This window comes from Takifugu rubripes, chromosome 11, assembly GCF_901000725.2.
Source record: "Takifugu rubripes chromosome 11, fTakRub1.2, whole genome shotgun sequence".
NCBI classification, from domain to species: Eukaryota; Metazoa; Chordata; class Actinopteri; order Tetraodontiformes; family Tetraodontidae; genus Takifugu; species Takifugu rubripes.
Window position 1 is genome coordinate 8,155,315 of NC_042295.1, and position 19,704 is coordinate 8,175,018.

The following is a 19,704-nucleotide window of genomic DNA, read 5'->3' on the forward strand; positions in this document are numbered from 1 at the left end:
TAAACATAACAGCTTTATTGGTTGACACAAACTCACTATAATCACACATTATAAACACAACGAGCGTATTCGGAGAAGGAATTTCCTTTCCCAGTCAGGCGTACGTGATGACCGCGTACTCGGAGTTGGTGCTCATTTTGCGGCTGATCTCTCTGGGCTGCGGGAGATGGAGTCTGTCAGCTGAGCGGGAAGCCTGCAGGTGACCCTGGGATTCATCCCTCCACCACTGGAGGGACGGGGGGAAGGAAAATGTTGGGAATTGACAGGCACCCCACTCTGACTTTTATTTAAGAAATAATATATCACCAACATTTTCCTAGCATATGAAGACATTGACTGTATTATGCATGAAGCGTAATAATTGTGCTCACATAGAACAGGTCGTGCAAAATTTATGATGATTGTTATATTTTTATAATTAGATTTTTCTGAGCGTGTGAATTTCACAGCGATAACTCAGGCGTTGAATGTGTTCCCCTTTTTGCATGGCAACATAGGAGATGATGACCATATTGGTATTATACCCTAAATATTTCTAATGTAAAACATATTAACTCTTTTGTCCCTTACCTCTTTTCCATCTCCGGTAGACAGGTACCCAACCTGGGTAAGCTCTGGTGTACTGACGCCTCGAACAGTGATCATGATGTCCGCATATGGAACCTCAGTGTCACTGTCATTGTCTAGGTCGAAGAAATGATTCAGTCTATTAATAACTTTGTGTCTTTGTGGCTTAGACGGTGAAGTGGTGTCAACTCATCTTACCTGGGGTAGGAATCCTCAAAGTCACTCTTTCACCTTGCATGTCAGCAGACAGAGGATACAGCAGGGGTGAACAAACCAAACAGTAAACAGATTGGACATTTTTTCAAAACTCATTTGAATCTTTTTACCCTTCACCGGTGAACTGGCAGCGTCTAAACTCAGTGATGCACTAAATAATAGATACAACAAATAATTTGTAAGCAAAATGTTAGCTTTTACCATTATTACCTTTAAATGTATTGATTCATACTCACTTTGTGGAGGACACAAGAGGCTCCCCTGCAAGATGATAGTTGTATTATAAGATTATGCCTATTTAAAATTTTAGAGTCATTATCCCAGGTTTGGTAATCACCTTTACAACTGCAGCGTTGTTTATTGCGACTCAGGCAGAGATAGGCTGCTAATACTGCCAGTGCCGTGGCCACAGCAACAGTAACTGATGCTAGAGCCTTAATTCCAATAATTTCTCCTGTTGAAAAAATATAAATGTTATTCTCCTGTTATAAAAAATCAAACATCAGTAGTAGTTTGGAGTTTATTTTAGAAAGAATATATATTTATGAGATTTTTGGTAGTGTTATAGAAAAACAGTCCACCTTTGCTGATATCCTTTGGTTTTCTGGAAACAGATGCTGAGAAATATAAAATTTAGTATCCATTAACATTGAAAGTTGCAATCGATGCTACGATTGAATGTTGTGTATTTGTGTACTGAATGTTCTATACCATGAATAACAGTAAACCTCACCAGTGTTCGTTTTAGTTTCATGTGTAACTGTAGATGGGTAATGGGTTGTTGTTGGAGCTAAAAAGACAAAAAAAGAAGACAGTTTTATATTAAATGTTGAGCCATTTTGTGATACAATATTGATAATCCTATAAGTTTGTTCACCTCGCAGCTGCAGTAAAACAGTCTGCTGAATGTTTTGTGCAAGTTCAACATGATCTGTGTTCTGCGTGTAACAAGTGTAGTTCTCCAGATCTTCCGCGGTGACATTCGGCAGATGAAGGGAAATTGTGCAAAAGTCCATTTGAGTGACTTTCCCGTAACAGCCTGACCTGTCTGATGCCTTACTCCAGCAGCCTCGCACGAATCCAACAGAGCAGTCGTAGGTACAGTTTAATATTAGAGAGTCCCCCAATGCTACAGTCAACACATCAACCTGAATGTTCCGCTGTTCTCTGTGTGTAGAACCTGCAAAACAAGGAAATGCGTATCTTAACGAAACTCGCTGCATGTAGTTAACACGATTTAAGCATCGCCCCAACATTAATATACTTTACCTTGTGTTATTGCTAAAAGGAGCATAGCGAAAGAGAAAATCATCATCACTGAGATTAGTTGTTTTTATGGCTTCTGATGCCTGACAGCATGCAATCCAATGCTGGTTTTATCTCGTAGTGTAGAGATACTTGCACCTGCAAAATGCAAACATTTTTTTTTTTTCTCCAAATCCTGTGCACAGGCCCAGGAAGTGGTATGAGGGGTATAAACTGCCTAAATATAATTCATAACCTTCCACGTGTAGCAGCTGACTTCCTGCACAAAAAGGCTGTGTTGAGAGTAGTGAAGAGGAGTCTAACACATGAGGACGTTCAGATCCATTTTACTTACACATCAATAATGCAAAGCATACATGATTTACTCCTGCTCAGTCTCTGCACTCACTCAGAAAGTGTCTGATGGAATGTTTTGCACTCAGATCGGATAGTTTTGATGGCCCTTGATCTCTGATGGTTTGATTCATTTCTGGATAATTGCTTCTAATGCCACTCATTTGTTCTTTTTAAAAAAAAACAAATATTTTTTAATACTTTTTACACACCTGAATTAATTATGCACCACATAAATAACTGAAGTGCCAGAGAGACTGTATCTAGGCTAGCATTTGCACATGCTCATGTATAATGGAAGCAGAGGATACAGTTACGGAGCGTCGCGGCATGCCATTATCAGCAGAGCAATCACACTGGAATTACATTGCCTGCTCTTGTTACACTTTCAGTCATTAAAGCCCTCTCGCTTTTCAAAGTTTTAGACAGTCTGCTCTACTGCCTGCACATATCAAACGGCCCTAAATGGAAATGACAGAAACAAGAAACAGTGGAGATGCAGTAATAATGTGCTGCCGAAAACTAACCCACCCGTTGTGTTTTTCAGTTTCAGGGATTTTTGTCTTGCTGCTGACTCAATGTGGACTCAGCTCAGGTAAGGGGGTGCCGACTACACAATCAAACACTTTGAGTTATGCTTACAGCTCTTACATTTAGTTATGTTTGCCAGAATTATCTGGCGTGACCACAGAGCTCGGCCTTGGTAAAGATGTGGACGTGTGTCCAGAAGGAAAATACTTCTCCCATCAGTTTTGTTTAGAGTGTCCTTCCGGTCATTAGTAAGTTGTCTTTTGTTATCTATTAAGCGCAAACATGAGCGTTTGTACCAAAAAAAATGAATTAATTTTACTAATTTTGTGTGTTATTATCTCCAGTGCGCCTTAAATATTGCATTTTTGTTCATAGTTGTCCTGGCAAAGCATCTGCACCTCGCAGATGTCCACCAGGAACATTCAACTTACACACAGGGAAAAGCACCCTTGGTGACTGTAAGGTAACGGCACTGTTTACCACTAGAGTTTGCAAAACCATGTCTCTAATTAGGAGGCACTCTTAATTGTGTGTGATGCTGAACAGTCAATTGTTGTTGCAGTGAGTGGTCTGTATGTTCTAGCCTTGTTTTCCAGGTCTGATCAGTTCAGAAGACAAAGTGGACTGCAGGCTGTGCCCAGCAGGATTCCAGTGTGATCCAGCCACTGGGACGCTGTCTGTGTGCCCATCGGGACAATATTCTCCAGAGGGAGTCCTGAAGTGTCTCTCCTGCCCTGTAGATTCAGTCTGCCCCTCTGGGTTTCCAATCAAAGTAAATATGACATAAGAAACCACTTCTCCAAAGCTGTGTTCTGTATTTGGAGACCATTAAATCAGACTCCCTTTACTTCTCCTCAATATTTCTAGTGTGGCCCTGGCAAGGAACCCAACATAGAGAAGACTTCATGTAATGACTGCCTCCCGGGCTTCTATTCCACTGTCTGCACCATCCAGTGTCTGGAGTGTCCTGCAGGTTAAACCTGAAATGACAGCAGAATTTAAACAAATCTGATTTAAAGGTAACAAAAGGATTAAAGCTGTACTGTGTGTCTGCCATAGGGAGTCACTGTCCACATAGTGGGATGTCACAGCCTCTTCCTTGTCCTCTTGGATGGTCTTCTGCACCGGGACAGAAGTCCTGTCACGGCTGTAATGATTCATCATTGCTGTGTGGCGGGGTTACATTTGCAGCCCCTCGCTGGAGCCAGCCAGCCATCAGGTCCAGCCAAACAATTGTCTGTCGTCCAGGGACCTACAAAGACATAAAAGAAGGCATGACATGTGTGATCTGTCCAGCAGGTTAGTGTGTTTCACTGCACATTGTCATTTTTTTTATTAAAATCTGCTTTCCTAACTTGAATCCAATTTTTCTTCTTGCCTCAGGTCATTACTGTGTGGGAGGTGTTGCTATTCCTTGTCCTGCAGGGACTTATGGGGCCCAAGAGGGTCTGCAGAATCTACGAGAGTGCACAATCTGTCCTGCAAGTATGTCCTCAACAGTGACTGAACTCATACATGATAGAAAACAATGTTGGTCTGTATCACTGTCCAGGAAACATTCTGATAACCTAATAATCTATAAATACTTTTCTCAAGGTTTTTACTGTCTGGAAGGCAGCTCACAGAGACCCACCTCCCACTTCCTGTGCCCACAGGGGTTTTTCTGTGAAGAGGGCACCGCTAGCCCTCACGGGTCACCTTGCCCGGCTGGTACAGCAGGGGAACAACTGGGTCAGACAAGTAGGGCAGCCTGTAAGAGATGTAAAGAAGGATGGTTCTGTCCTGCAGGCAAGTCTTAAAACTCCTAACACAGGAGTATTAAAAAAAGACTTGACTTGAATATGAGGATCGATTCAACAGGATTATTTTAGACTGTGCTCACTGCTCCAGTCTCCTCATAAAATCTGTGGCCCTGGCAGGTTCAGCGGGGCCTGGATTGCCCTGTGCTCGGGGAAGATATTGTCCTGCCGGTGTAGAACAGGAAGTCCTATGTCCTCCTGGTACCTTCACACCTCATCAAGGAGCAATAAGTGAGGTTATATTCTTTATCACTACTGCTGTAAAGTGCCTATTTTTACATGCTTTATATCACGTTGAGATTTATTGATTTCTTCGCAGCGCATAATACTTATGAGGCTCAGAGTTGCCATGCAAAACTGTTATTTTGAAATATCCTTCCAAGCCCTCTGCAGCTTCACATAAACTATGACGGAATTATAGCAGTCTACCTTGGCGAGGCTCAGTGGTTATATAAAAACGTCGGTTAGTTTTGCAATATATGGATGAAAAATAGCCTCTTATTCCTGTTAAAATAGATCAGGTCTTATCTAAAATGACGTCGTTCTGCCTGAAAGCATCATGATATTCCCCCCAGGTGTGAAAGACTGTCTCAAATGCTTGGCTGGTTTCTACTGTCCGGAGGGGACAAGCAACCCCGTCCCCTGTCCTCCGGGCTCCTTTAACCCCTTAGAGGGTCAGGACGAGTCCACGGATTGCCGGGAATGTTACGCCGGAAAGGCCTGCACGCAGGTGGCTCTGAGAGCTCCGGATGTGGACTGCATGCAAGGGTGAGTGATCCCTTTGAATTTTTAACTCCAGCATGCACAGTTTTAATAAATACCAGTTTACTTCAATCTGGACAGATTTGTGTGCCCCCCTGGTTCCTCTAAACCCAACGCACCAGCCAACGCCTGCCCTCCAGGGACACTGAGCAATCGCACTGACCTCACCGACCGCTCACAGTGCCAGCAGTGCCCAGCGCGATATGCTTGTCTTCGAGGTGCCATTTATTTTCATCTTGAATTGTCAGAAAGAATGATTTCAACTGAACGTGACAAGAGATTAGAAGAAATCTCAACCAAATTTATTGTAATTAAAACCAAGATTTTGTCTCTCCCACCACACTGACATTATTTATCCTTTACAAGGAACTGGTGGCATCCAGCGGCCACCACTCCTTTGCTTTGCAGGGCATTATTGTCCACCTGGAACTATGTTCCCCACCCAGTACAAGTGTCCTGTGGGGACATGGAGTGGGCAGAGTGGATTGGAAACTGAGAGGGAGTGCAAGCCATGTCCACAGGGCTGGTACTGCTTGGCTGGGTCTGGGTCTCCTTCTGGCCGATGCAGCTCTGGACACTTCTGTCTGGAAGGTAGACCCACAAATGTCAATGTCAATCTTTAAGGAAGGTTTTCTCTGTGAAATTGATTTCACACACACACACACACACACACACACACACACACACACACACACACACACACACACACACACACACACACACACTGTATGTTATCTCTTCCATATCTGTAGAAATAAGTGTAAATATAATTATTTTGATGTTGCGTCACTAGGGACTGCATATGGCACTCAGTTTCCTTGCCCTGTGGGAACGTACAGCATCCAAATTGGTAACAGACGCAGTGAAGACTGCCTGATTTGTCCTGAAGGCTCCTTCTGTCATCAGGGCACCTCGAAACCTTCACCGTGTCCACCGTGAGCACCACTGGCATGTCAAATATCAGCAGAAAGATTTTAATATGGCAGATGCTAAAATGGATGGCATTAATTTAGTCAAAATGAAAGATGTTCAGTATGATTTATGGTGTGTAACATGTTCTTTATTTCCCCAGCTCCACATATCGCAATCTAAAAGGAGGTCAGAGGCTGGAGGACTGCATTGCCTGCCCTGCTGGCTATTTTTGTCCCCACTCTGCCACTGTCAACCCCAAAGTGTGTGGAGCTGGCAGCTTTTCTGTAAGGCTTCATCTTTAACACAGGATGGTGTGACTGGAGCCGGTGTTTTAGTCTTTGCTCTCTTATCTGTTCCGATTTTGCTATTTTTAGAGCCCACGCTGATGTGTGTGTTTTATATTACTCACCATGTATGTGTATCTTTAAATTCCAGCAGGTGATGTAGGTAAAAGCACATTAGAGATGAGTTTCCAGTCCTTATTCTGCTCTGTCCCTCCCCCGTACTTGCCAATAAATTTGACTTCATTCCTCTAAATCTTCCTTCACATTATTTTGTGTGTAGGATGAAGGCTCGTTGGAGTGCTCTCCATGCCTGAAGGGTCACTTCTGCAGTAATGAGACCACGAGCGAGGAAGCCATGTTGAGTGTCATGGTGTGCCCTCCAGGGTTTCTCTGCTCACAGGGTTTGGCCCGGGACCCCCAGCGGTCAGCCACCCTCTGTCCTCGAGGCTTCTACTGCCCCGGAGGAGGCATTGTGAGACATTGAACCAGATTTCTAAAGTAAAACAAAAATCATAAATAACTAATTAAATGTGATTTCCAAGCAGGATCCAAATCCCATTCCTTGCCCTAATGGTACATACAGCGAATTTCCTGGATTACGTGATGTCACTGACTGTTTCCTGTGTCCTGAGGGAAATTACTGTTACTCCCAGAATCCTCAGGAACAACCAATTACAAAGCCCGTAAGATCACTGCTGTAGAAAATAGACAACATAATGAAGTATTTTATTATAATCCTTTCTACAAAGAACAGACATGACATGAAACATTCATGTAATTTCAGACAGGAGTGTGTCCTCATGGACACTTTTGCCCCGTAGGGACTGGTTTTCCTCACAGTTACCCCTGCCAGGCTGGCCAATATAGAAACAATACACTTAATCACAGTGGAGAGGTGTGTGTTTTATGTCCGGCCAGACATTACTGCAGCAGACTGGGAACTTCCACGCCTTCAGAGTGTCCACAGGTTGGAATAGATCACATTTATAGATTTAAAAAAAACAAAAAAACTCATTCATTGCATATATGATGGTGAGCATTCATATTAAAAAATGTCTCTTTCTTTGTAATAGGGCTTTTTCTGTCCAGAAGGTACATCTGCTCCAGAGCCGTGTCCTGAGGGGACGTTCGGTTCACGTGTAGCTCTTAGTGATGGGTCTGAGTGCTCCCCGTGTGGTGGAGGCCAGTATTGCAGTGGCGTGGGACTCTCGGAGCCCTCTGGAAGCTGCCGTGAGGGATTCTACTGCAGACAGGGGGTCAAGTCTGCAGTATGCAAATCATTTTTCAAAGAATTACTTATAATTGAATTTTATCCATGGTCTTGGAAAATATTCCATAAAGTATTTTTGTTCTGGCTGCCTATAAATAAGTTCTCTAACAAAAGAATTCTTAATGTACAAACACTCACTGATATAGTGATGAAAGTCCTGTGTGGAAAAAATGGATGAACTGTAAAATATAAGAGTTATTCCTTTACATGGCTGTGCTGTGTCTATGTTTAGACTCCTACAGATGGGCCGTCTGGTGGATTGTGTCCTACAGGAAGTTACTGTCCTCTAGCTTCCTCGTCTCCTCTGCCTTGTCCTCAGGGCACCTTCAGCAACAGCACTGGCCTCAGCACAGCTGAAGAGTGTGTCAGCTGTCCACCAGGGTGAGGCCAAACAGTGACGCAGTCATATCAAATAGACGTTTTACACCTTACATTTTAAGTGCTGTTTTGAAGAGGAAATGAGCTCTTCAGTATTACAGTTTAAATCAGATGAGCATATTGTTGTTCTTTAGATAACATTTTTTATTCATTTATGATTTATAGATCAAATTGAAAACTCTGTTTTTTTGTTGTAAGTTTAGTTTCTCTCTTGCTCAGTTTCTATTGTCTAGGGTCCAACAGCACCTCACCGACCGGCCCTTGTTTTCCTGGTTTTTATTGCACCGGTGGCTCAGCTTCACCCACTCAAAATGAAGCACAGGAGGGCCACTATACATTAGAGGGGGCATCAAGGGCCAAGCCATGTCCCCCGGGCACTTTTCAGTCTGTAGGAATAAAGCAAAATACCCTTCTATAATAATTAGAACAGGGATAAGCACAAAGTGAGGTTACTGTTCGTGCTTTACAGAGTCGAGGTGCACAGTCATGTGTGGAGTGTCAGGACGGGAGGCTGTGCAACCAAAGCGGCCTGTCTCAGTCATTATTGTGTCCCACAGGACACTATTGTCCTCCTGGGTCCTCTCTTGCTCGACCCTGCCCTCAGGTCTGTATCCTGCTTATGTGTGAAATGAAGTGTGTGCAGATTTGATGTTAGATTGCCTTCTCTAGTTTTTCAGAAAGTCTTAATAGTTTTCATGAGGATCAATCATCTTTCCATAATTGCTATTTTGTAATGATATTATCTGATCATTCAGGGGACGTACTCTGACCAACCCGGTGGCAATGTCATTCTACACTGTCGTCCATGTGAGGCTGGTTGGTACTGCAGCAAAGCAGGCCTCTCTGAGCCAGAGGGGCCCTGTAACTCAGGACACTACTGTTTGCCAGGGGCCTCCACTGCCTCTCCAGTAAGAATTGGCTTATCCTGATCAATGTTCCATAAAAGCGCACGGTAATGCGCTTAGAAACCATGGTGGTTTGTTAGAAATGATCAGTGATGATGTCAGGTCTTTTGGAATTTATGGTGTTAATCAAATTTAGACATCCTTTTAAGTTTTGCGCGAGTTAACTGTCAATATGTTTTATCAGTAAATCCTTGAGGAACCGTTCTGCCGTCTTTGTTCAAAGTTAAAATTGAATTTATGACTGTTTGACAGCTCCTGGCTTCCCACACACTTTAAGGGTTGTGTCAAAGCCAATTGTCCCACAATTCATCATAAATTATATTATATTATGCCTTAAGAACTTGCAGGGAGTGTGTGGGAGATTAATGACAGATCCAAACTACCCACAACTTTATCTTGAACCTTTAAGACTCACTGAATAGAATTTGACGCATTTTGGCGTTTTTTCACAGGTTGCCATGGCCACAGGGGATGTGTGTTCTGCAGGCTTTGTCTGTCCACCAGGAACCATGTTTCCCCAGCAGCACCCTTGCCCTGTAGGAACTTGGAGCAGTATTGTGGGGGCCCAAAACCTTTCTTCCTGTTGGCTCTGCCCTCCAGGACTGTACTGCAACAGCACCGGACTCAACCAGCCCTCCGGTGTTTGTAATAGTGGTATGAAGCCTAATTACATTCTTTAAAATCGAGTAAATTAATGTATGAAATGCTTTTATTTTTATAGACATTTCAGGATGTATTTTGTGGCCTGTATTTGTGTCTCTCCTGGTTTTTAGGATATTACTGTTCAGGAGGAGCAGTTTCAGCCATGCCCTCAGATGGTGAGACAGGGAACATTTGTCCAGTGGGTCATTACTGTCCCCTGGGCTCATCTTACCCTGTAGTCTGTCCAGATGGCACATATTCAAACACTACAGGTACAGAGCAATCCTTTAATGTTTACATTATTGTGATTTTCAACCTGAAATGTCACCTTTAATTCATGAACTCTGTTAATTGGAGGGGTTGGAATGTGTGAAGACTGTCCCACTGGAACCTACTGTCTGTCAGGAGAGGGTGCCCAGCTCTGCCCAGCAGGACACTACTGTCTAGGTGGAGGTGTTGAGGGCATTCTTCCCTGTCCTCCTGGCACGTACAGTCCTCAATTAGGCCTCAGCCAAGTGGAGCAGTGCCTCATTTGTCCAGCAGGTGAGAGTGTTGTCATCCAGTTATCTTTAGTGCCTGGCCGGCGTTACACATTCACATTATGTGAACATTTTGTCATATTCTGTAACCAGGTGGGCGACTTTAAAGCTCTAACAAAATGTTCTTGCTATTAACTCATTTAAGCATAATGTGACAGTCTTTTTTGGTGGTGTTCCAGTTTTCCCATACTCTTTTGACAGGGTTCTTTTGTGAGGAGTGGGGTCTATTTGAACCTACTGGACCCTGTCAAGCTGGCTACTACTGCATAGCAGGTTGCTCCAGAAGGGATTATATCAATTTATTATTATAAATGAGTTCAGAGAAATTTAGCTATTCCAATGTCTCAAGGTGTAAATTTTCCAAACCCGGATGGGAACTTCAGCACTGGAGTGGGAGGAGCTTGTCCTCAGGGAAAATACTGTCCTGAGGGCACGGGTATTCCACTGTCCTGCCCACCAGGAACCTACTCAAACGGGTGGATTTACCACTAGAATACACCCATCACAGCACAATTCTGAACATTCAAGCTCTGGTTTATGTGCAATGTTAATGTGATTCTGTATGTGTGTGTTTTCAGTCTCTATCTGATGGACATCTTTGGCTGTCGAGCATGTCCACCAGGTCATTTCTGTGGCTCTCCTGGTCTTAACTATCCATCTGGGCTTTGCCAGGCAGGGTTTTACTGTGCGGGTGGAGACACTAAAGCTACAGGTAATTAAAAAGTGAAAATATTATTGATGTCATATGATCGTGTCTGATATTATTTTAACCTTTTCTAAAACAGCCCATCACAGATCAGCTCAATTCTTAATTAATTTTTTAAATTAATTTCTAACATCAAAACTAAGGTTGCATTCTAACTGAACAGAGAAGAGCAAGTGTGCAGTGTGTGAAGGGAATTAATCAGAAATAGGTGTTAGTTTGCATCGGGAATGACACTTTTTGGGAATAGGGGTATGTTTAAGAATTGGTCATTACTGAATTAATCAATTTTACAGACTCCATCACGATAAGGATTTCTCAGTCATAAGCTCCTTAATTAAATTTCTAATTGTCATATTTTCCCTCTCCAGGCTCAGAAGGAGGAATTTGCCCCAGAGCTCATTACTGCCCGGAGGGTAGTGCAAATGCGGTGCCCTGCCCAGCTGGGACCTATTCCAACCTTACCGGCCAGTCTGCCTGCTCCCGCTGTCCTGCAGGCTACTACTGTGCAGGAAAGACTGACCAGTTCACCCAGTTTCCTTGCCCCCCTGGGTTCTACTGTCCTGATGGTATCCGCAAAATATGACCAATATTTATCCTTTTGCCATAAAACTGTAGACATAAATACGTGATTCAGAGTCATGGAAATCCTATGCACAGGTACGCGGCATGCGACACAGTTTCCCTGCCCTCGTGGATACTACAACCCAGAGCCCATGACTCAGAGTCTGGACAGCTGCCTTCCCTGTCCTCCAGGACATTATTGTGAGAAGGAGAGACTGACTAAAGTGTCTGGGAAGTGCAAAGCTGGTCAGTGTCAAGAGTGTCTCTGTGCTGGTTTGATTTTTCTTTCCTGCCAAAGATACAATCACAGCAATATGGTGTAATTTATCAGTGTCAGAATTTCATTCTGTATGCCGTCCTGTTTGTCTCGAGCGGCCAGCAACTCAGTTGAAAGCCGTCTGGAAAGGGGGAGGACATGTAGATAAAGCGTGAGGCATGGCAACTTTCCCGTCTAGCTAAGACATCGCTTTACTTTCTGAGCAGCAGCAGCAGCCTGCTTATTTAGTCCCGTAATGCTGCTCTCATGTCCTGTAATTGTCTTCTTTCCACCTTCTTGCGTGGCAGCAGAGTGTTTATGCATTACAGGTCACAACATCTGTTTCCCGCTCTCCCTCAGGTTGGTTTTGTGTGTCAGCGGCGTGGAACTCTCAGCCTTTTGACCTAGACAATTACACAAACGCCAACTGCCTTTGTCCAGCTACCTCCACGGGGGGCCGGTGTCAGGTGGGCTTTTACTGCCCTTTAGGCAGCCCAGAGCCCCTGCTATGTCCACCTGGAACCTTCTGTAACATGTCAGGTATTTGGAAACTGATAAATATGATTCTGTGGTTGAGGGTACTGACCTCTAATTCCACAAATGCACTTCGACTTTAGGACCAGTAAACATTTGCAAAGCACGACACAAGAATCTCCACAATATGTAAAGACTACATCATAGTTTTTGCTAATAGAGGCATTTTCAGGGATGTCAAATACGAATAATCAAACTTATGTTGCTCATAAGGGTTGGCCCTGCCAGTGGGTCCCTGCTCCCCTGGGTACTACTGTACAGGAGGAGCCACACACGCCAGACCAACAGATGGAGAAACAGGCAGCCTCTGCCCACCAGGGACATACTGTGGTAAGCTTAAGGCTTCAGGCATTTACACTTCTAGCAGGAAGTTGCCGACAAAGTTTTTAGACCTGGTAATAATTGCGTAATAAAGCCTGGACCCCTGCTTAATATTCCTTCCAGTGTATTCTGATTTCTACCACAGCCTAGTGCAAGACTGTGTAATGTCTTGCGCTATCTTTATAGTCAAAGAGCATAACAAATTGTTTTCTGCTACTGTGCTCGACTTTGCTGTGTGTCAATTCAAGGCGCAGGGATGTCAAAATAAGATCCATTATATATTCTTAAGTAGCTTTAGCTGTTACACAATTTGAGTCAACACCCCAAAATACCAATGTTCGCCTCTGAGTAATCTGATTATGAGTAATCTTATATTTATATGTCTTCACCCGTGTGGGATGTCTCTAGACTTTTCTTCTGATGCATCCTGACTTCACTGTCTGTCTTACCCTCCCCCCAGCCCACAATAGGCATGTGAAAGCAATGAAAGAGTGGATGAATGAATCACTGGTCCAAGTTTCTCCTCTGCAGTTGAGGGCTCAGGAGAACCAGAGTTGTGTCCGGTTGGTACTTTCTCCACTGTGCCTGGTTTACCTAGTGAGGCTGACTGTCAACCCTGTCCTGCTGGTTTTTATTGTGGAGAACCAGGACTCAGAGCTCCGACTGGACCTTGTAGTCATGGTCTGTTCATGTATCATAACAGGATTTATGCTGAACTCTGTATCATTTTCATATTATACTACATTGTCCTTTGGACAGGCTACTGGTGTCCCCCTGGTCAGACTGTGGATGCAGCTTTGCCGTGTCCTCCAGGCCACTTCTGCCCACAGGGTAGTGCAGCTCCAGAACCATGCCCACCAGGAACATACCAGGACAGAGAGAAACAGGCAGACTGTACTGTCTGTCTATCAGGTAGCAACAATTTCAGATATTAAAAAAATGCATTTTATTGTTGTTTTTTTACTATCTCTAGCTACAGATGTGTTTGTTTTCAAGGATTCTACTGTGACTCACGACTAGCTAACGCCTCCCTACTCAGACCTTGCCCTGAAGGACACTACTGCCCTGCAGGCACTTCCCTGCCCAACCAATACCCTTGCCCTACAGGCACCTTCAACCCTAGACAGGCCACTAGCAGCCCTTCTGACTGCATGCTATGCGGTGCTGGACAGCATTGTCCTTCTGCAGGACTAACACAGCCAGCAGGTTGAGAAATAGGAATTATTTTATGTTTATTTTCAGCTGCAGTACTGATGTACCAATGCATCAAATTACAGTATTTGATAAGAATGGGTTGTCTTCCCTGTAGGACCATGCCACGCAGGCTATTGGTGCAAAGGTGGGGCTTCCTCTCCCACTCCTCTGGATGGATTCTCAGGCTCACCATGTCCTCCTGGTCATTACTGCCCCCAAGGTTCCAACGGACTCAGTCACACGCATTATATCACCATTGCTGCTAACACAAAGCGGTTATGCAAGTTTCATGGAAGGACCCATAAATAGCCTCAAAATGTATTCTTGATTTATCTCAGTGACTAATTTCTGGAAGGAGACGTTGCTGTTGACCCAGTCGTGCTTAAATGTAGCCAATCACAAAAACAATCTAAGTAAAAAAATACATACTTAGTGTGTGAAATAAAGCTTAAATTAATAAAATGGTGTTATAATGCTTCCTCTCCGGTTCTTCTTTCTTAAAGGCCAAAACCCTTCAAATTCATGGAGCACAAGACAATTTCAATTCTAAATTAACATGTAATCATACATATAGGTCGTGTTATTTTCATTCAAATCATCATTTGGTTGCTTACAAGAAGCTCAGACGGCATATATTATTGATGACATTTTCTTCAAATTAACTTGTATATTTCCCCCCCGGCGCTGAGCACTGGCCTGTGCATTGAAAACACTGCCGAGGGGCAAACATGGAACCTTGCATGCAATTCTAGGTGTCTCTGACTAGTTCTGTCACCAAAATTTAGTTTCTGCAGCCATTCTGCAGAATACATACGACTCTGCGAATTGCCTTTGAATTGTTTGAATGTGGACCAAGAAGTGCTGTTGTCGTCTTCCTTTCATAGGCACCGTGGCTCCTTCGGCCTGCCCCCGGGGAAGATTTTCAAACAGCTCAGGTCTGCGTGTTGTGGAGGACTGCAGACCCTGCCCCGGAGGATTCTACTGCGACTCTGTTGGCATCACTGAGCCTAATGGACCCTGTCGTGGGGGGTAGAGATTTCTATAAACTTCAGTCTCTTGTCATCTTTCGTGTTTATTATGAGCTCACGGGCAGTGTTTTGAGAATTGTTGTTTTTCTGCTGCAGATATTACTGTGTGGGGGGAGCCGTCACACCTACTCCTAGTGATGGAATTACAGGAGGACCTTGTCCCGAAGGTTCCTACTGCCCAGAGGGGACCGTCCAACCTGTGCCTTGTAAACCAGGGACATTTACTGCTGTTACACGTGCTACTCAGTGCGAGCCGTGTCTGCCTGGCTGGTACTGTCTGTCTGGCGCTCTGTACTTGTGTCCTGCAGGTTTGGTTTTTTTTTTCGAATGCGCTTAAAAGCACTTTGATTCCCCCCCTCCCATTTGTATGCTAATCACCACCACTCAAAGCTTAAAAGAACCAAAAACTTTAGAATGAAGCCATTATCGAAAAAGTTTGCGAAATTTCGTGAATCTTTCATACAGGCTTTTACTGCCCAGAGGGGACAGGCTTTGACCAGAGGTCCTGCCCAGAGGGAACCTATAGTCCTGACCCAGGGCACTGGTCTGTGTCTCAGTGCAGACAGTGTGACGGCGGCCATTACTGCTCTTCTAGAAATAGCACAACCGTCAGCGGCCCCTGTCAGGAGGGATATTACTGTACATATGGAAATACATCTCCACAACCACTCCTAGTGGTTAAAGGTGAGCTGTTTTACACTCTAGCCTGACTTTTTTCACACCCTCATCATTATGCATTTGACATTGCTCTTCATTGGTATTTGTAGCTGTTGTTTTTGTGTCTCACCAGGGGAGGGAGGACCGTGTCCTGCTGGTCACTACTGCCCAGGAGGCAGCATCTTTCCTTGGCCTTGTCCACGTGGTACCTTCTCTAATCTCACCAAATTAGTCTCCCAGGTCAATATGACGCCCTATTGCACTCAAAAGTCTTTCAAACTAACACAAAGACATTCATCAGTCATTGATGACAGCTGAAGTTAGCTAATCCTTCTTGTTTGTACTCACATTACATCCAAGTCAGAGATCTAATTAAACTATGAATAGAGGATTTCCTTTTTACAAGACCTCTGTAAAAAGAGCAGTGTTGAGTTTATAGTAAAATATTTTTTTTGGTATTGTTCTTATATGTCAAACTAGCTGCAAGTATAGTCTGAGTAGTCACCATGGTGCTGCTGTTGCTTTCTGTTCTAAAATTTATGTATGAAGAAAAAAGGTTTTCCTTTGCCCTCATTACACATTAGTGGAGACTGATGTGTTTTAAAATGCATCTCAGGTTCTCAAGTTGTCACATTTTGAGGCCAAACTTTCATACCATGAAATTAAAAGTAAACGATGGAGATGAAAGAACACCGATAATGTCAGTAAATAAAAATTTTTTTTGGGGGGGGGGGGGGGGGTGGGGTACCCACAGATGTCACTCAGTTGTTTTTTTTAGTGTATAAACACTGGATAAATTTTCCTATTTTATTTTATTTTATTAATTCTCTTCCTCTCTCCTTTCCTCTGACATCTTTCTTGTTTCCTTTCTCAGGAGGAGTGTCAGCCATGTCTCCCTGGTTACTACTGTGATGCTGAGGCACTGTTGGCACCTACAGCACAATGCTGGGAAGGTTTCTTCTGTCTGCAGGGCGCGGATCGCCCTGACCCTCCTTTGAGAGACAGCCGAGGTGGACCATGTCCAGAAGGTGATCAGATGCTGCGACAGACAACTGTGCCTGAAAGCAGCTTGGAACATAGGTTTAGATAACCACAGCCTGATAATCTTGTAAGAAACACAATAAAAAATCGACCATTTAAACTTCCCAATGAAGCTTAAGTTGCCCATTAGCCTGGCTGGATAAATGGGTCTTTAGAGTTAATGGGGCTAAACACAAGCAGCTGCTCTGTTGAGTTAAACAATTCAACCCTGGAGGACCAGTGTGTGTGCTTCACTTTCACAATTCTTTGTCTTTACATAACTAGACTATTACTGTCCTGAGGGCTCTGGAGCTCCTCAGCTATGCCCCTTGGGAACCATCAACATAGAAGAAGGCCAAGCCAACTGCAGCAGCTGTCCCCAGGGGTAAACTATCAGCCACACTCAGTTTAATATAAAAAAACACCAACTGTAATAACAGCAGTAGAACCTATCTGTGCACTACGTGTGTTTCCTGATGACCACATGTGTTATTCATGCCTCATTGGCACCACCATCAGCTTTGGCCCTAATTATTCCCATTTTATCTGCATAGTTTCTACTGTCCAAGCAGATTTAATGGTTCTCATGCCAGAAGTTATGAGTGTCCGGTAGGTCATTACTGCCTGCCAGGGACCTGGTCCAAACATCAGTATCCGTGTCCAGCTGGAACCATAAATCCAAACTCTCGGATGACAAAGCCTCAGGACTGTCTGCCCTGCCCTCCAGGTCACCTGCTATTTACTGCTAACTATTATGAGTTGCCTTCAGCTCAACTAGTTGAACGGATGTTTAGGATGACCTTGAAGTGGATGCAGCAGAATGGATGACTTTATAGTGCAGCTGTTTGGATCATTACAGCATATTAAACCATCATTCTGCATTTGAGGCTTTGCTTGGAAAACCTACATGATGTTTGCCAATGCTCCAGGTTTCTTCTGTGCATCTACTGGAAAAGCTGTTCCTTCAGGCCAGTGTAGTGGGGGGTACTACTGCACCTCTGGGGCTCACTCACCCACGCCAGAGGACGGAGGGGCATCAGGAGGTTCATGCCCCGAAGGTCATTACTGTCCCCAGGGATCGTCAGCGCCACTGCCCTGTCCCACGGGATACTACAACAACAAAAACAGAAGCAGTCGTCTCTCTGATTGTCTGACTTGTCCTGCAGGTATCGACTCATTTCCTCTTTGTTTATTTATGTATTTACATGCATTCTTGAGAGTTTATGCACATAGTAATCTCATGAGGTGCACAACTATATCGCATCTGTCCTGGGTTCCAAAACATTCCACAAAAGATACCATTACATTTTGGGTATGTAAGAGCTTGCATACACAAAAAAGGATTTATATCGGAAGACAGGCTTTTATAACCAGCAGTTTAAGCTTGACTATGTAAATATTGTGTTGTTGTTTTGGTATTTATGGATCAAATGTGTTGTCCAAAGTCCTATTTGGGTTGATGATCACTGGAACTGTTGGATGTGCTGGATTTTGTTTTGCAGGTTTCCTCTGCATCACCAGGGGGCTCTCTCTCCCTTCTCATGTTTGTCCAGCCGGTTCTTACTGTCCTGGCGGCACGAACAGCAGCCAGCAGGTCTCTGTACTCTGCTCACCTGGGAACATGTGTCCACCTGGGTCTGACAGACAAGTGCCGTGCTCCCCGGGGACCTACCAGGATTTATCTGGACAGGTGCAGAAAAAGGATAAATAGACCCTTCTAATGTTGAAAAGGATAGTGGAAACAATTTCCCACCCATCTGAGGCAATAAAGAAGATATAGCACCTCTCAGTTACCACAACACACACACATAAAAACAACATATGCACAATGACACATTTAGCTTTTCTTTATATTAGCTGTCATACATGACTATTTTCACATAGTTATGTATCTCTAGAGAAGCAGCTATAGCTACATTTCAACATATGTGGCTATTGTATATGTTATAGTTGCGGGGGTGGGGGGGGGGGGGTCATTTGCAGGATACTCTGAATTCAAAAACAACCTTTAAATCTGTGCATCCTGTGTATCCTTCTGTAGGCTGACTGCATTACATGTCCACCAGGATTTTACTGCGCTGGATCGATGGATGCTGATACTGGGCTTGTTGGTGGGACTCGCGCTCCCTTGCTGTGTCCTAAAGGACACTATTGCCCTCCAGGTATGAGACAATATACATCAATACTGACATAATTTCCATGTTACAATTTCACCAGATCATGTTATGTTGTTTGTATGAGATGCCTGTGATACTGCAGCCTTTGTCAAAATGTAAATATAGTTAACAATTCAAAATTTGCTAACACTTGAAATGTTACTGAATTGCCTGGACTGAGGAATTAATGTTTATCCTGCAAATGTGGCTGTAACAGAAAATGCTTTTTTTAATCGAACAAATGGGCATTCAAGAACGTAATCAAGATAAAGATCACTGCGCAGCGTTCACTTCTGGACCATCTGTAGATGTTTTGGACTACTTATCCATAGGAACGCAGTCTGGTGTAGCATTCCCATGTCCAGCTGGTGCCTTCAACAGGCAGATGGGCTTGTCCAATCATTCAGGCTGCCAGCCCTGTCCTCCAGGGAGATACTGCAGTTCCTCTGGATTGGCAGCCCCCACTGGGATCTGCTCTCCTGGGTAAATACAGGCCATCCGAACAGCCCACTAATCGTATAGTTGCGACACGTAACAGCCTGTTTTCTGTTTATTATGTCTCCCTGGCCTGTGGTTGAACCTCCCTTATGCTCTTCTCCTGCTGTCATACTCCGTCAACACTGCTTCCCCTTTTCCATCATTGCTCTGCTCTTAGTTACCTTTGTATCCAAGGCTCTGTTACTGCTCAGCCAGAAGAGGAACCAATGGGACATCGTTGCTCTGCTGGATTTTATTGCCCCCCAGGAACCATCTATATGATTCCCTGCCCTGTTGGGACTTTCAACTCAGTTGACGGTGACGCAGAAACCAATGACTGATGTCATCAATTTAAAGTTTCACATCCTTAAAACAATAGGATGGAAATAC

The 19,704-nt window shown here is 43.9% G+C and overlaps 3 protein-coding genes across 3 annotated transcripts; 2 read left to right on the top strand and 1 right to left on the bottom strand.

Moving 5' to 3' along the window:
- LOC105417061 (uncharacterized) lies at positions 1-2,231 on the bottom strand. The gene is made up of 10 exons (XM_011608421.2): positions 2,053-2,231; positions 1,661-1,963; positions 1,517-1,573; positions 1,365-1,400; positions 1,121-1,237; positions 1,020-1,044; positions 894-934; positions 766-798; positions 571-683; positions 1-226 (listed from the first exon to the last, which is right to left on the bottom strand). The coding sequence occupies exons 1-10, from the start codon at positions 2,096-2,098 to the stop codon at positions 95-97; spliced, it is 903 nt and encodes a 300-aa protein (XP_011606723.1). The 5' UTR covers positions 2,099-2,231; the 3' UTR covers positions 1-94.
- A 580-nt stretch (positions 2,232-2,811) lies between these two features.
- LOC115251537 (multiple epidermal growth factor-like domains protein 6) lies at positions 2,812-17,104 on the top strand. The gene is made up of 42 exons (XM_029844138.1): positions 2,812-2,977; positions 3,053-3,161; positions 3,289-3,376; positions 3,497-3,685; positions 3,781-3,886; positions 3,973-4,212; positions 4,297-4,398; positions 4,510-4,674; positions 4,833-4,943; positions 5,288-5,480; positions 5,556-5,692; positions 5,841-6,065; positions 6,268-6,409; positions 6,547-6,670; positions 6,951-7,142; positions 7,216-7,353; positions 7,455-7,637; positions 7,744-7,938; positions 8,173-8,321; positions 8,538-8,706; positions 8,788-8,922; positions 9,074-9,226; positions 9,676-9,877; positions 9,997-10,137; positions 10,223-10,408; positions 10,606-10,677; positions 10,754-10,880; positions 10,983-11,116; positions 11,479-11,676; positions 11,768-11,917; positions 12,288-12,467; positions 12,675-12,791; positions 13,314-13,463; positions 13,542-13,694; positions 13,779-13,988; positions 14,092-14,196; positions 14,861-15,005; positions 15,101-15,312; positions 15,470-15,688; positions 15,795-15,901; positions 16,536-16,689; positions 16,967-17,104. Exons 1-42 carry the CDS (start codon positions 2,848-2,850, stop codon positions 17,068-17,070), a joined length of 6,441 nt encoding a protein of 2,146 aa, XP_029699998.1. The 5' UTR covers positions 2,812-2,847; the 3' UTR covers positions 17,071-17,104.
- Positions 17,105-17,279: 175 nt separating this feature from the next.
- LOC115251538 (uncharacterized protein K04H4.2-like) lies at positions 17,280-19,655 on the top strand. The gene is made up of 6 exons (XM_029844139.1): positions 17,280-17,408; positions 17,611-17,847; positions 18,184-18,371; positions 18,723-18,843; positions 19,170-19,320; positions 19,493-19,655. The coding sequence occupies exons 1-6, from the start codon at positions 17,372-17,374 to the stop codon at positions 19,653-19,655; spliced, it is 897 nt and encodes a 298-aa protein (XP_029699999.1). The 5' UTR covers positions 17,280-17,371.
- The last annotated feature ends 49 nt before the right edge of the window (positions 19,656-19,704 follow it).

What these genes read in the sequence shown, in the direction of transcription:
- LOC105417061 (XM_011608421.2), bottom strand. Translation starts at nt 2,098, where the DNA reads ATGATGATTTTCTCTTTCGCTATGCTCCTTTTAGCAATAACACAAG. An exon ending in TGTTTTACTGCAGCTGCGAG is followed by an intron (nt 1,574 to 1,660) that starts GTGAACAAACTT and finishes TTGTCTTTTTAG; the next exon opens with CTCCAACAACAACCCATTAC. An exon ending in ACCAAAGGATATCAGCAAAG is followed by an intron (nt 1,238 to 1,364) that starts GTGGACTGTTTT and finishes TTTTTTCAACAG; the next exon opens with GAGAAATTATTGGAATTAAG.
- LOC115251537 (XM_029844138.1), top strand. Translation starts at nt 2,848, where the DNA reads ATGGAAATGACAGAAACAAGAAACAGTGGAGATGCAGTAATAATGTGC. An exon ending in TCAATGTGGACTCAGCTCAG is followed by an intron (nt 2,978 to 3,052) that starts GTAAGGGGGTGC and finishes TATGTTTGCCAG; the next exon opens with AATTATCTGGCGTGACCACA. An exon ending in TGGGTTCTACTGTCCTGATG is followed by an intron (nt 11,677 to 11,767) that starts GTATCCGCAAAA and finishes TCCTATGCACAG; the next exon opens with GTACGCGGCATGCGACACAG.
- LOC115251538 (XM_029844139.1), top strand. Translation starts at nt 17,372, where the DNA reads ATGACAAAGCCTCAGGACTGTCTGCCCTGCCCTCCAG. An exon ending in CTGTCTGCCCTGCCCTCCAG is followed by an intron (nt 17,409 to 17,610) that starts GTCACCTGCTAT and finishes CCAATGCTCCAG; the next exon opens with GTTTCTTCTGTGCATCTACT. An exon ending in ACCAGGATTTATCTGGACAG is followed by an intron (nt 18,372 to 18,722) that starts GTGCAGAAAAAG and finishes ATCCTTCTGTAG; the next exon opens with GCTGACTGCATTACATGTCC.